The sequence below is a fragment of the Anser cygnoides genome, chromosome Z (assembly GCF_040182565.1).
Source record: "Anser cygnoides isolate HZ-2024a breed goose chromosome Z, Taihu_goose_T2T_genome, whole genome shotgun sequence".
Lineage (NCBI taxonomy): Eukaryota > Metazoa > Chordata > Aves > Anseriformes > Anatidae > Anser > Anser cygnoides.
In genome coordinates this window covers 23,160,033-23,176,208 of record NC_089912.1, presented here as the reverse complement: position 1 = coordinate 23,176,208, position 16,176 = coordinate 23,160,033, and the positions used below count along the sequence as shown (strand labels likewise).

The window sequence follows — 16,176 nt, the reverse complement described above, 5'->3', positions numbered from 1 at the left end:
AAGAATGTTACACACAGCGAGTCTACTTTTGTGGTTTGCTTGTCAGGAAAACATTTAGTTCTTCATCTTCATCTGTAGACATGTATGAACAGACATTTGTCTACTTCCCTGCAACAGAATGGGATGCAGCGGAGACAGATGAGAAATTTAGAGGTGTAGCTATGGGCAGGCAAATCATTCTCAGCACTAGCAAGGGAAGTAGAACAGATGATGAGTTTTTATATTCAGTTTGCAGTCAAAGATGTCAGTTAACTCATCTAAAATCAGTGAGTCTTACATTTCATCTGTGGCTTTTGTACGTATGTTGGTGTAGGCTGATGTCGTCCTATGTTCACTGCTGGACATCAGACTTTTTGCTACCATGGATTATCTTATCGACCATAATGGTTTTGAAAACAAAGCTGTCTAAAACATTTTGAGTAGCAACTTTGTGTTTAAACCACTGAAGATAGCAGGATTGGCAGCGTGCAGTGTGACCTTGCTTCACTTATTGATTTGTAGGCTTCTTTAAAAAATCGTAACTTAGAGAACAGAGCGTCTAGTTCTGTAAACTAGACCGATTTGATGAAGCTGTAACATTCACATAATTAACAGGGCAGTGGCAAGAACTGTGTATGCCAAGAGGTGTTTGACAGGATACGATCGGATTTTTAAATTATTATTATTATTATTATTGTTACTTATTTTTATATTTATTTTTGTGCTGATTAAGCCGTTTCAGTCGTAATTAGGAGTGATCAGGTAAATTAGCATTTTGCTTATAAACAAATACAGGTAAATACTTGCAGAGAAACTTGTGTACACGTTATTTAATATGATGTTGAACGTTACCTTCTTAAAGATATTTTAACTTAATCTTTGAAGCAGTCTGAAGACTTTATCTGCTATTTGGTTTAGCCAGAAGCCCACTTCAGGCCTTCAGGAGTAACAGGTATGAAACAAATAGTTGCTTTGTTTCTGCTCTTTCCCAGCTTTACCTGCCAGGGTGATTTACAAGGGCAATTGTTGCACGAATACTTCCATACAGGCAAGATTAGTTCATGACTATGTTTATGTAGATTTCTAAATTCACAAATATATCTAACTCCACTCTCTCTCTCCTGCTGCCCAATTCTTGGTTTTCCAAGAATTGGTCATGCTGTAGGACAACACTTAAATATTTAGGCTTTACATTTCATTATTTGAAGTTACTTTAAACATATCCTCAAATGAAGTTCTCAGCTTAACTGTTTCTGAGGTGGTGAAAACACTATGGGGACTTTATAGTTCCAGTTGTGCTGATGGGTATACACCATAGTCAGTTAAACAGAAACTCACCAGTTAAGAAACAAACACAAATTTTCCCAAATACCCAAAGTATTTATGTCATACATAAAAAGTAAGGGAGGAACCGAGAAGATAGATTCTTGTGTATATGATGTGTTGGTGCCAATTGTTCCATAAAAACACATTCCTAAATTTAGAGTCACAGGTGCAGGTGCACTCCTTTGGTAGAACGAGTGAGTAAGCTCCTTTTGTCTGGCTTCAGATTCAGCCTTTCTTCTTTTGATTTCTGTGTCCCCTACTGACTTGCAAAAATATTGCCAATTTCTTCAGTAAATACATCCTTTTTTCAATTGGTTCCCGTTTCCCTAGTAGTAATGAAGCTGATCATCCCTGAAGACAGTGAGGCTTCTCTCACATTGGGAACAGTGGCAGATGGCAGCCGTTTTGAGAGATGGCAGTTCTTTATGCAGTGATCTGTAGAACATATTATTTTTAGTACTGAATGAAGAAAAACAAATCCTAAATGAAGAATTGTAAAATAATTATTTAACAACATAAAAATATTGAAATGTAGATAGTTCTCCCCAGTGAATTTTGCTTCTGCAAGTGGATTGTAGAATCAAGAGTTACTTCATTTTCGAGGTACTTGAAATGTGGGAAAATATAACAGACCATTAGGCTTCTTACACAATGTATTCTAAAAATTAGTTCAGTAAAATAGCTCTGTTATTTTGTGGGCAGATATGCTGTGTTCTTCAAACACAAAGTTTTGGAATTGTTGTTTCAGTATGGAAACAGTTCGCGGTGGCCACTTGTTTATATTGGTGAAAGTGCAGAGGGACCCAAAGCTATTTGTTCAATATTTTTTTGCAACTTCCCTTTCAGGTGTAGTGATGCTGGCATGGCTTGTGTCCTGCTGCACTCTCTGAGCAGTGAGAGTGAGCCAGAACAGACCAGGAGATGCAGGGTGTAGTGTGTGGTGGTGGCTGATGGAAGCTGGGTTCTGAACAAGCTGTATTTGGGTTGGCTTAGCTGGTGAAGCATTTCCTGGAACCTTGCTAGAGCCAAACAGCCTTGCTGTGTCCTTAGATTGTTGCGAAAAAAGCTAAGTTTTAAAACTATGTATGTTTTTCATTCCATTGCTGTCAAATGTACGAAGCAGCTGTTCTGGATTGTTCTGGGTCACCCAGTGTGTTCTCTAGTAAACATGGCTGTTATTACATAACATTTCTTTTTTATTTTCCTCTTCATTTTTTCCTTACTTTCTAAGTAACAGAGCAATAAATAGTGTAAAACAAGAAAAATAACTTATTTTCCCATTTTGCATGCGTACGCAAAGGAAAGGAACAGGAGTCCCATCTCCACTGTTCTCCCTCTTAATTTTCCTGCACTTATGCTGTCTTCAGAAATTCATTAAGTCTTGCTCCTGTATATATGCTTGGAGAACATTTTTGACTATCAGCCCCAGCCACAAGAGATTTTGGGAGCTATTGGTGCTGGATGGAAGTCTTTTACACGTGGTAGCTTAAGGAAATTCTTTTCATTGTGTTTTATGCAGCTGGAGAGAGTGGGATCTGAATCTCTCGTATAATGGAATAGCTGTTAAATGAAGGATGTTATTGCAATGAAGAAGTACCTGAGTGGAAATAAACTTTGTAGGAACTTCTTATTCAATCAGTTTAATTCTGTCACTCACTGGTGGGTCTACTGAGTATCTCAAGTGAATGTAGTAACCCTGAGTGCTGGACTTTAATTTCTGGACCTCTGATTAGGTTCAGAGGCTAATAAAAATTTATATAACTACATATCTTCCTGTCAATTACAGATCTAAGGAAGCTCAACTGTGAGTGTTTGAGCAAGATTCCAAACTAAATTGAATTAGGACAATGCCTTGTGAAATATCTTTTTAATAATTAAAATGAAAAAAAAATCTTTTTCTGTAATCAGCCCTTTTTATTAATAGTAATAAGCTCATTAATTATTTGATATTGTTATATATACAAGCTATGACAATTTCTTAGTTGGATGCGTAATTACACTTTTCTCAGGGGGTTCTTCTCTGTAGCATTGGGAGAGAAATCTGGATATTTAGGAATATAATTTTTTTCCCTTTGGAGTCCTTGGATGTCATTTCTTAACACTGTTCCCTGCATAGAATGTTACCGAGTAGAAAGAACGGCAGATTTTGGAGCATCTCACCTTCTTTGGTTTGCTGATGCACGTAGATATGGAGGGAACTGTATGAAAAGAAATTACATTTTCCAACTTAAGTGGATTCTGTGGTTCTACGAAATCACTCAGAAGTTGCTGAGTGTTGCAATTGTCCTTTGGCTTTGTATGTTGTCAGGGGCTAAGCTGCTTCACAGTTGTTTGGGGCAAATGACAGAGCTGAAAGTCTGTCCTGTTTCATTGAAAAATATTGAGCAATGCCTCTGAGTATTTTTGGAATGGAAAAGCAAAAAAGAGTACTGTCAGTATGTGACTTAAACCAAAGGGAAAATACAGGTAGGCAGAATTTAACTTTGTGTAGTTAGGCAGGATTTAACTCCATGCAAGGTTGTGTGATGGTAGATGTCCTTTTTTTTTTTTTTTTTGTGAAAAAATATCAAAAAGTATTTGGGGTAAGTTTTTTTGTAATGATCTGAGGGACAGAGGTTGAAAAAGATGTAGACAAACCTGGTAAGAGTGTTGATAAGCACATATTTGTTTTTGAAATGTTCATGGTTATGTTCCTTTATGTGTGTGGCCTGCCAGAACAACTGTGATGTATTATTCATGTGTATTTTAATGTGCAGGTTTTGATGCTACACTTCTGAAGACATGGTTCACAAGGATTATAAGTGGTCTGAGACTTTTACACATCCCTTCCAGAGATGGCAAGGTTTAACGCTGTCTTTGGGTGAAGTATTTTTAGCCAGCTTAGCCACCCGCACACATTAACATGAAGTTTTCTTTACATGCTTTGACATTCATGGGGTTTATAGCAAGATATCAGTAACTTTTAAAAACTTGTTGTGCATAGAGGTAAAAAAATATACTCTGTAAATAATGATTTTTATACTGAAACTGAGTATTGGACATTTACAATTATCCATCTAACTTTATAGTTTTATAAGTAGGAGTGTGTATGTATATGACTGATAAAAGTTCAGCAAGCCCATTTGAAAAAAGTGTGTTTTGTTCAGAAGATAGCTATATCTACTAGATCTATATCCTCCAGGGTCCATTTCTAAGAGAAAGTTTGGTCATAACTCTGGATGTATTAAATGCCCCAGTCTTTAACCATTCTAAATGTGGATTTTTAAATTAAACATTTGCAACAAAGTGTTTGTGAGCACACTTGATTTCCCTTCTGCAAGGAATGCTTCCAGGAGTACATCTGATGCTACTTTATCATTGTTTGTTGCTTCCCTTTTGCTTCTGTGTTCATGTATCCCTAGAGTTGTTCAGCAGGCTAGTGATACTGTTTTTGTATGTTTTTTTACCTGGGTTATAAAAGCTTTCCTTGTGCTTTGCATTCACCAGCATCCTCTGATAACTTGCTATGAATCTTTTTTGATATACTAATTATTTACAAAATGAACTTACCTCCTTTTGTTTTAAGGAGCTTCAGGGAGTCCCTGATCTAAGTTGTTATTTTGTGCATTCTGCCTACTCTGAATGTTTTATTTCTTACCTGTCATTATATGAATTTAACAAGGTGTTATGTAAATATACACGCACCTATATAAATGTCTATGATCTGATATTTATTTTTATGCTTTTACTGTGTGACATTACAAATGTCAAGTTTATTTGTGGTAAAAGATTGGTTTAAGTCTTAGTTTGATATATGACTTGCTGGAAATACATTAGATAATTTCAGATGAAAATATTTTTTTAAATTAGTCTTATAGAATACAGATGAAGTAAAAGATAATTCTGTATTTGAGGAACCTTGCAGAACACTGATGAAGTACTTACATTACATTTCAACAATAAAGTAATAATTATAAGAAATTGGAAAGCTATGAACAGGTGTAACATCTTTGACCTTGACCGGAGTTTGGCCTTGTCTGTGGAGTGCAGCACTCTGTCCTACAGGAAGAGTTTGTTCACTACTTTACTATGTTCTTTATTTATTACTATCATCATTCTCCATTCATACAGGAGTAGTATCTGAAAATTAATGCATGGCTATTATAACAGAATTGACTGAAAGCAGCTGAGAGAGTATATGCATGCATGTACCCTTTAAATTATGCTGTTCAGCTGTTCTTTCTCTTCTTCATTCATCTACCTTTCTCACTTTCCAAATAGGAAACACACCCATGCAAGCAAGCAGGCATTCACAAGTATTGTTGTATCTTCCAAATAAAAGTGAAATTCACATTTAGTGGGTTGCATAATTGCAAGTATATAAAATGTACATGAAGACCTGCACTGACTTGTATGGGTTTTTTTGTCCCATTTTTTTTTATGTCCCAATTCAGTTGTCATTCACAGCCTATTTTACAACCCTATATTTGTTTCAGAGTGTTTGATATCCACAATGGTTTGAATGCAGAGACACAACATTACATGAAAATTTACCTGAAAAATACGATTTTGAGATGTTAATAATTTTATGAAATAGAAATGTTTTTACTGGATCTATGGTCTTCTGTGGCTTTGGGTGTTTTCTCCTTTCCATGTTTTCACTTCCTAAATATCATTATATGACAGCTGAAGATATTACCACTTTCAAGTATTATTTTTCTTAGAAGCAATTGGTACAGCCATGATGGTCAAGGGAACTTGATAGGGATCTGTGTCTGAAAACATAACTCATTTTACTGTGCACTGCTGAGAAACTTCTTTCTTTGTAGCATGTTAGGATTTCTTCTGCTGACAAGTGAGTATGTTCTCATGTATGTATTTTGAAATGCAGCCTTAAAGTTTGTTTAAGAAAATCAATGATTAAATTAAAAAAAAAATTCTTTACAAAAAATTAGAAGATCAAATTTTAATGTCTAGGTTTAACTCAGTGTTCTTCTATCCTAATTTTTTTAATTGAATTCATACTTCAGTATCATTTTTCTGGAATTGCTATCTGTATATAGTACTATTTTTGAAATTTATGAAGATATTAGGTAAAAAGGGCTGGCAAAAGACCATTGCTCTTTTCAACAAATTTTGCAATTCTAAAATAAATTTTAAAACATTGTCCATTTAAAATGCAGTTGAGAATGCTTAGCCACGTTGTTCACTTACACTTTTCATCAGAAAACCACACAGTATTTCAGAGATTTTATATTATTTCTTAAAAACCAACAAACCAAAAAAAACTGTTTAGTGTTCATCTGTATTCTGGATGCTCTAAATAACTGCACCTCTCTACAGCTGGTTTACCACTCCTGTGATCTGTCTGACAACATTTGGAACCTAATCACAAGAACCAAATGGACTCAAACCTTACAGTAATTTGAAAGTTTGTCCCTTCATACCAAATAGTACATTTTCTAAGTGCAAACCACTCTCTTTTGTTAATAAATAAACATACTGGTTTTCCTGTCAGTATCAATTTTACATTTATGCCTAGTATACAAAATTGGCAGAATGATCACATACTGAAGAATGTGTATGTGCTCGTGTTGAAGTGAGTGTGCTTCTTTAGCTTAATTCAACGCTATGTTTCTTTGTTGTTAATAGTATTGCAACGGAGTGCAGTGGGTTGACCTTGGCCAGCAGCCAGTAGCCAACTCAGTTGCTCCCTCACTTCCCCTTCCCAGCAGGACAAGGAGAGAAAATAAGAGGGAAAACTTGTAGGCTGAGATAACAGGGAGATCACTTACCAGTTAGCACCACTGGCAAGACAGAATTGACTTGGGGAAATTAGATTTAATTTATTGCCGATTAAAAGTAGAGCAGGATGGTGAGAAACAAAGACGAAAACTAAAACACATCCCTCCCTTCTCCTGTCACTTCTTCCCTGGCTCACCTTCACTCATTCAGTCCCAACTCCTCTACCTCTTCCTCCTCAAGCAGTGCAGGGGTGGTGGGAAATGTGGGTTGTGGTTTGGCCATTACAGGTCCTCTCTGCTGCTCCTTCCTCCTCACACTCTTCCCCTGCTCCAGCATGAGTCTTTATGGGTTATAGTTCTTGTCAGGAGAATCTGCTCCAATGTGGGCTTTCCACAGGCAGCAGTTCCTTCAGGAAATGTCTTTGTGCTCTGCTACAGGGTCCTTCATAGGCTGCAGGGAATAACTGCCTTGCCATGGTCTTCTTCATAGGCTACAAAGAGAGTTGTCTTACTCAAGCACCTGGAACACCTTCTCCTCCTCTTTTTTTTTTCACCTTGATCTTTGCAGGATTGTTTCTCATGCCTTTTTTTTTTTTTTTTTTTTTAGTCACTCCTCACTGGCTGTGCAGTGTTTTGCCTTTTTTTAAGTATATTTTCACAGAAGCAGCAGCAGGCTCAGCTGTGTCCTGTGATAGGGACATCGGAATGCAGCCCCTAACCTCCTCTCACAGAGACCACCTTTGCAGCCTCTCCAGCTACTAAAACCTTGTCACCTAGACCCAATTCAGTAAGGTAGAGGGAAAGAACACAAAGGGATGAAAGACAGATCCACAAATGCAAAAATCTGTTTTGTCTTGTTTTTTACTGTGGTTAACTTTATTTTGTTAGCTGTTTTTTGAAAGACAAACTGAATGTATTGGGAGTAGGATGCAGAGTGTATTTTGGTCTCTAAAAACCATATACAGAGAGATCAAGCTTGTGTTTATAAACTTTAGGAAGTTCATAGAACCATGGAATATCACGAGCTGGAAGGGGCCCACAAGGATCACCAAGTCCAACGCCTGGCTCCACACATGACTACCCAAAAATCAGACCATGTGTCTGAGAGCACTGTCCAAACACTTCTTGAACTCCAGCAGGCTCAGTGCCAGGACCACGGCCCTGGGCAGCCTGTCCCAGTGCCCAACCACTCTCTGGGTGCAGAACCTTTCCCTAACACCCATCCTGAGCCTTCCCTGTCCCAGCTCCATGCCGTTCCCTCGGGTCCTGTCGCTGTCCCCAGAGAGCAGAGCTCAGCGCCTGCCCCTCCGCTCCCCTCGTGAGGGAGCTGCAGGCCGCCATGAGGCCTCCCCTCAGCCTGCTCTGCTCTGGGCTGAACAAACCGAGGGACCTCAGCCGCTCCTCATAGGTCTTCCCCTCTAGGCCCTTCACCATCTTCATAGTCCTCCTTTGGACACGCTGTAATAGTTTTATATCCTTTATATACTATGATGGCCAATACTGCACACAGTGCTTGAGGTGACCTGTGCAGAGTTTAGTGGGAAAAGGGTAGATGGAATGGGGTAAAGAGCAGTGCAGATGACCAGTTGTTTTTTTTTTTTAGCAGTGTGTATAGTGTGTAACATGCTGGAAATAGTTTTATTATACCGAGGAGAGTGTTCTTTGTGTATTTCTCCTTCTCAGCCCTTAAATGACCTCTTTTTTTCTTTTGAACAAGTGAATTTTAAAAGTCTTGCAAGAGTTTATTTCTTCTTCCCTATTACTGAACAGCCCTATCTAGATTCAGGCTACAGTTAAAGTGAAGGTCTTCTCCTGTCACCGAGTTTATATCATCTTTGTCATTATGGGTTATGTCCGTTTTTGACAAGTTGCGTATTTTACGTACTCCCTACCAGAGACAAATATTGTTTGATGAAGCATTTATTTAGTAAATCGTCAGGAACAACATTTATTAAACAGCATGAAATGTTTCAGTACTTTTGTTCCTAGGTGGTAAACTGAAGGCTTTGATTATGGAAGAGCCAAGAAGTGCATTTGATTTTCAGCGACTAATAGACATCTCCTAGTTGCCTGGTCTGCTCTGATGTTTGCAGGCTTTTGCTTTTCAGGTTTTAACTATGAGATACCTTTGTGCAGTTTCTGAGGTAGTTTTGCATTCTGCATTGGTCTATATGGGTACTTGAAGTCTGAAGAAAGCTTGGATAGCTCCTCTGAAGCTATAAAATCACCCTGACTGAAGCATGGGTATGATAAAGGGAAAGCTTAACCCTGCACCTTAGAATGTTTAATTTGTAATTTATGTCTCCACTTAATTTTTTCTCGATTTTATGAACTTTGAGTTAGCAATTGATTTTGAAGGCACAAAGATCAGTTGATCCAGAGTTATGATTTATGGGAAATTAAAAAATATGAGGAATTCATAGTAAATAATATGTGAAAATTACATTTCACATGCAGTTTTAAAAATAGTGCATTAAAAAAAATCTTTTTTTCCAAAATTATACTTTACTTCATAGCAATGTACTAATACAATTTGCTGAAATGGCATATTTATTTTCTTTTTAGTGGTCATTGACAGCTCTGAAAGCTATAGTATTTTAAAATGGAATTATAACAAGGTTTGTTAATGATGTACTAAAGTTAACCTTATATTTTATTATTTCAGTTGTTCATGGTGGACAATGGAGCAGATGACTGGAGAATAGCCATGACTTATGAGCGTATTTTCTTTATCTGCTTGGAAATACTGGTGTGTGCTATACATCCCATACCTGGGAACTATACATTCACATGGACAGCCCGGCTCGCCTTTTCTTACGCTCCATCCACAACAACAGCTGATGTGGATATTATTTTATCTATACCAATGTTCTTAAGACTGTATCTTATTGCCAGAGTTATGCTTTTGCATAGCAAACTTTTCACTGATGCCTCATCTAGAAGCATTGGAGCATTAAATAAGATAAACTTCAATACCCGTTTTGTTATGAAGACTCTAATGACAATATGTCCAGGAACTGTACTGTTGGTATTTAGTATCTCATTATGGATAATTGCTGCATGGACTGTCCGAGCTTGTGAAAGGTAAGGTTGTTCCATTTGTTTAGCTCTTTCTTTCTTTCTCTCTTTGTATTTTAATCTCTTCTTTTGCTCCCTCAGTTTTGTTTTCAGGAGACCTAAATTCTTAATGGAAAGGAGCTTCTAGACGTAGGATATTTAAAGTGCTGGTTGGGTTGTAGTCTGTGTCACAGATTGTCAGAAATACTTTACCTTTTAATCTGAAGGAATTGTGAAAAGAGGTTTGTGCTGTACAGGTTACTGTAGCATTACAACTTGATTTCAATGTTTTGCTATAACTTCAGATATGTTTACTAAACACAGTGAACAGATATGTATAACGTCTCTAACAGTAGTTGCTGATACTTTGCGTTGATATCAGCTTTCATTTATTTGTTTGTGAGTAGGAATTTATTGAGGGTGAGATAGATGAAATAGCAATGTAAAATTCCAATAGAAATGTTTATTTATCCATCTATCTATCTATCTATTTATTTATTTTGGTTTTGAGTTTTATAGACCTGTTTAAGGAAAATAAAAAGAAAATGCAAAAATCTTGTTGGCAAGATCTAGAAGAGGCAGAAGTTACAATAATGTAACTGTTTTTTCTTCACCTAAAAATCAGAAAAAGTACATTTGAGAGTCAGACTTCCATTCAATTCACGTGGTTTTCCAAACTCCGTTCTCTTCAGTATTGGTGCAGAATAAATAGCCATCAATGATGACACCTTGAAAGTGAGTTTCTCAAACACACCTTTACCAAAACAGAAATGAGCTTTTGATTGGATAGGATTGCTTAGGAATATGAGAGGTTAATTCTAAGGAGACAATTATGATGATTCTTTCTGAAAGACTTGATGGATGAATTTCAGCTAACACAGGCTGGAAGACTTTGACATATCTAAGGCATTTCAGCTGCTGGTTGTTGACCATTTTGTTTTTCCTCTTCCTTACCTTGTCTGCCTATTTTGGAAACAGTTTAGGGGAGTTATTTGTGACAGCTAGCTGATTTAAGTCAGCAGTTAAACTGCATGCCAACTGTTATGGCCAGGTTATTTGCAGAAGTTACTCCTTGTGTTTCTTAATTTCTTTAAAAAAAAAAAAAAAAGCTGATCATCAGAGTAGAGATTATGTTGACATCATCGCTTGTATTGTTAATATTGCCAGAATTGTAGAATGTAGTTTAATACAGTAGATGCTTTATATAGTATGCTTTATATCATGTTATGGGAAGACAAATAATTTAAGCATATTCTAAAAATGCTGGGTTAACAGTGACATATTACAGTTTCAAAATGTTTCATATAGTGGTGGTTGGTGGAGCACTCTAGACATTGAATCAATCTATAATAGTTATATTTTAATAAGCATGTCCTCATTTCAGATGCAACTGACTTTTGTAAAGCCTCGTTTTGTCTCACGTTCTTCACCTCTGTTCCCACAAGTTTCCTTTCAAAAGAACTACTACACAGGAATTCCTGAACATCTACTCAGGAATTTCCCAAATTGTCACTTGTGAAGTGGCTCTGAATAACTTCAGTGTCCATTGCTGTCACTATTTTATATATCACTGGTTTGGTTAGTAACCTGTATTATTATTACAAAGTAGCAATAAAGAGTCTGTGTTAACTTTTTAATAGATGCACATTCAAAATTGACATATAAAATTTGTGCATTTCAGTGAAAATTTCTGAAGAAGAACTGAGGCACTTCTGCATATCTGTGATCCTGGGAATAAGCTTATTTGTGGAGTCAGGGACACTGAACTCAGGGTTGCAAACAAGGCTATTTTTTTTTTCAACTCTATACTGAACTAGTAATGGATTTTCCACATTTTAAATTGCAGTTGATATTCTGTGATTGTTGGTATAGTAAGCTGGATAACCACCGACTCCTTAAAAATCACAGAATCACAGAATCATCTAGGTTGGAAGAGACCTCCAAGGTCATCTAGTCCAACCTCTGACCTGACATTAACAAGTCCTCCAGTAAACCATATCACTAAGCTCTACATCTAAACGTCTTTTAAAGACCTCCAGCGATGGTGACTCAAAACAAAACACAACAAAAAACAAGTTAAATATGGAAGAGAGTATTAGATTAATATGTCTCCAGCATAATTACCTTCTGTCAGTGGAATCCAATCAGAGATCATGCTTCTTCAAATTTAACAAAATAATTAATTTTACCTTTCAAAAACACTAAAAAAGCTATGTTTTGGCTTTGGGAATTAGTTATTTGTGTCGCTGATAATAGTTTCACACACAGTTTGTGTGTTTTGCCTCAGATTTTCCCTTGAGGCAGTATTTTTGGCAGTGTTTTGCCAAATTAATGGTACTTGCACTAGCTTCCACTTACTAATTAGTCTGCTGAAAATCTGTACATTCATAGCCCATACAGAAACATAAATAGCACCCCCCCCCTCCCCCCCGCAAAAAAACCAAACCAAACCAAACCAAAACTCTCATGTGAGAACCCCCAGAACCCATATAGGTTTGTTCTATATAGGAAAGTTCTTAGCACTCTGCTGCCTGAAGTTAAACATCCTTTTTTCCATAGCTATAGACAGATATAATAGCTTTTTGTCACAGGAAAGGGCAAATATGGCCACTGAATCCATTCTGTGTAGGGGTTATAGTCCTCAGAGGATGTCTCCTGAGATCTTAATGGCTTTGATTTGCTCCACAGTTGGTTTTCACTAATTAAATACATTTCTTTCACCTGTTCGTAGGTTGATTTTTTTCTCAGTTTTAACTAGAAGGAATCTTTATTTGTTGGAGTAGACTATCTTATGTACTCAAAATGATACTGAAAATAAGTGTTAGCCTTAGAAGGACTATTTACTATTCTGCTTGATATAATATGTGGCATTTTGATACATTTAGCAGAAATTACAAATTAGTCAGCAATTTGTGGCATCTTTTTTTCATGATGGGGGAATTTACATGAAATTTAATGTTATTAAACAGCTCTCAAAATCACTCCAACACCAAGCTCTTGAGGTAGTACTGTGTAGCAGTTTTATGTAAAGCTTTGCAGTAGTGTTTTCAGTATTTCTGTATTGTGTCCAGGCCACTCAAATCAGAATGAGATGATGGAGATAAGATTTAATAGTCAGATTAAAGTATTAAAATAACGTAATGGAAATTTAAAACTCTCATGCAATTTCCAGTGTCCTTGATGAGGGTGGGGTGGCCTTAGGCAGTGTCCTTACTGTGAGGTTATGAATTCTCAGCAAATGCCCTTGCTACTGAATGAAAGCAAGATTTTGAGACTTGTTCTATTCAAAATTGGATTTTTGTCCGTGCAGGCTGTCCTGCAATTAGGAAGAGAGACTTGGAAGCACTGCATTTCATAGCAAGGAAGGTAACAGGAAGGAGCATCATTATCCATCTCTTCAAGGAGAGCTCTGTGGAGGCAGGTTATGGGTTGAGGCAGATGAGTTCACCGTCCTGTGACGTTCTCAATAAAGGCTTTGCTGCTTTCATGGTCGTCTAACTGATCACTTGACATACGCTGAACTAAGGCAGGACATGTGTCTTTCTCAGTGCCTTAATAGCTGTATTGTTAGCTCCCAGAAGGCTAATTATAGCAAGTGACACTTTGGGTTGATGAGCAAGGTATTTTCCAGCATTGCAGTTTAAGGTCATCCATGAGGGCAGAATGTGGTACAGATAATTATGGTGGACAGCCCTCACATACAGAGTGCAAATGGGTTGCCAGTGCTCCAGAGTAATGTGGCTGAGGGAGTTTGGGAAGAAAAGATGGGGAAAACACTGCAGTCAGAAACTCTTGCTTTTTTTTTTTTTTTGTCTGATTTGAGAGGAAGATTACATTACACAGGTTTGAATATCTACCTTTTCATTGGCAGCATTGGTATATTGCTGTCTGTCATACATGGGTTTCATAATAAAAACCTAAATTTTTTATTAGCCCTAACTCAATAGAAGTTTGTGTTTATAACATCTCTGAGGCACATGATCTGGAACACTTAGGAATATATTACTTTTGTAGATGAATCATGAGCTCTGTAAGCAGGTTTCTTTTTGCAGTCTCTTATACTGATCTTGCTATTGAAATACCTCTGAGCATGGTAGTCAGTTGTTTATAGCTGTTAAAATAGAAGTACTTGGTTTCTCAAGAAATTATGTTAATATGCATAGCAATTATCCTTGAGAAGTCTGACAAATTTGCTTCACACTTTTGGAGAAGATGCGTCTCCGCTGTGAGATTTGTGTTATGTTAGGTTACATAGTGTAGTTACAGAGTGTAGATGCTATTGTTGATCTTTTATTTTTTCTGTGCAAAGGAAAAAAGAACCTTGCCTTCTAAATGCATAGATGGCTGTAATGTACCCTGTGTATCAGGGACACATTTCCCCACATCACACTGTTGTATGTCCAGAACGGCTCCTATCACATGCCCAGAGTTACTGTGGATTTACAGGAGCAGAACTGAGAAGAGAACTGGATTTTCTGCCTCCCCAGAGAGCACAATTTTGACACCATTTTTGATTTTGTTCGTACCTCTCTCCAATGCCTGGCAATGAAGTCACTTCAGATTGAGTGGTTTGTTTAGTCAGCATTTCTTCCTCCCCTATGTATTCTTTCCTTGATTTGACCAAACCAAAATAACAACAAAAAAGAATTCTGTTGGTGTGTGAAGGTGAAATGGTTTTGTGCTCTCAGTTCATTTTTGTTGTCGCCCACAAATACATAATTCTGCCTTAATTCTTGGAAATATGATGCCATCACAAAGCTTTCAGTAAGCAGCTAACACATGACAACTGTTAGGCAGATGCTAAGGATTCATTTGATACAAGCAGGTGGATACACCAAGACTTTCAGTTGTAATTCATGCATGAAAAAAAAAAAAAGTTCTTTGCTCACTAATATCCCCATGATATCTGTTTGGCCTTCTCTGAGATTGAGCACAGCATGTATATTCCCTAAGCCACGCTCCACTGGAAACTGTCTTTAGCAGTCTCCACAATGCCAGTGTAAATATTCTTAGTAGCAGTTTATTTAAGAAATAAAAAAATTATCTTGGGTATTTAAAAATATATATTTTTAGCTCCAAAAGCTCAGAAGCAATGAGGTGGTTTTGTTTGTTTGTTTGTTTTTTTAGCTAATATGTCTAATTATTGACAACAGATAAAATAATGTTTGTATATTGGTGGTACTGTCTGTTAAGCACAGTTCTTTACCTTCTCTTGGCTCACCAAAACTAGAATATGCTACCTGCAGTCAGGTTTCTCCAGTGGTGGTAAAAGTTAACTGTTGAACATTCAACACAACAGTGATCAGATATGGCCCATTATCATCTTGGCATGAATCTGTGCTATAAAAGGTTGAACGATTCTTTGCCTTCTAGTCTTCATTCCTGGTTTTGCAGACTGAGTGTAGTTTAACATTAAATGTTAGGTTACTCTTTTATAGAATTTGCATCTCAAAGCAACTCATGAGTAAATACAGATGTAACTTTATAAAATTATCCTTTTTTTTGTGTTTAAGTGTTATCAATAGACGTCAGATATATTGTTTGATCAAATAATGAAGCCAACAAGAGAATCTATCACAGAAGTATATCAGTGTATGTTTAATATACGTAACACAGACCCAAAAGAGAACAATTGATCTAAATAAAAAAATTGGTTCCCCTGGTGTATCTAGAAGGATTAATAGCTAAAAGATGTGTTCTTCTACAGCTGCCCAAGGGCAAAATAAAAACAGTTTATATATGTTTAATGGAGGAAACAGAGGCACCTATTCTAATGCATGAAGAATGAAGAGTTTGACTGCCATTCTTTTAAATCTGTGTCTTCCTTTCAGCTGAGATAGTTCTATTTGTGGGATTTATTAATAATTTTAGAAATACCAGTAACAACTTACTTTTCAGTTTGGATTTATACAATTAGTCTTACGGTTACAGACAGTAAACAATAACTGGTGCGATAAGTCAATGGATTTAGTCATCATCCCTTAACAAAACTGTTTCAAGCCAAGATAGATCAGTGCTTCTCTAGGCCAAAAATAGCAGACCCAACATGGGGAAAGGGAGCACAGAAGGCAAAAAACAAAACAAAAAACAA

General features: G+C 36.8%; 1 protein-coding gene across 4 annotated transcripts in view; it reads left to right on the top strand.

Moving 5' to 3' along the window:
- The window catches only part of KCNN2 (potassium calcium-activated channel subfamily N member 2), a 144,028-nt gene that overhangs the window by 76,036 nt on the left and 51,816 nt on the right, over positions 1-16,176 (top strand). For 3 of the 4 annotated variants that reach the window (XR_010827463.1, XM_066987798.1, XM_066987797.1), the window contains exon 10: positions 9,694-10,112. The exons of the other annotated variant lie outside the window; for it this stretch is intronic. Coding sequence is in view for 2 of the 3 variants with exons in the window: in XM_066987798.1 (XP_066843899.1) it covers positions 9,694-10,112 (419 nt within the window). In the remaining variant the exon portion in view is untranslated. The remainder of the gene's footprint in view (positions 1-9,693; positions 10,113-16,176) is intronic. 4 annotated transcript variants of the gene reach the window in all.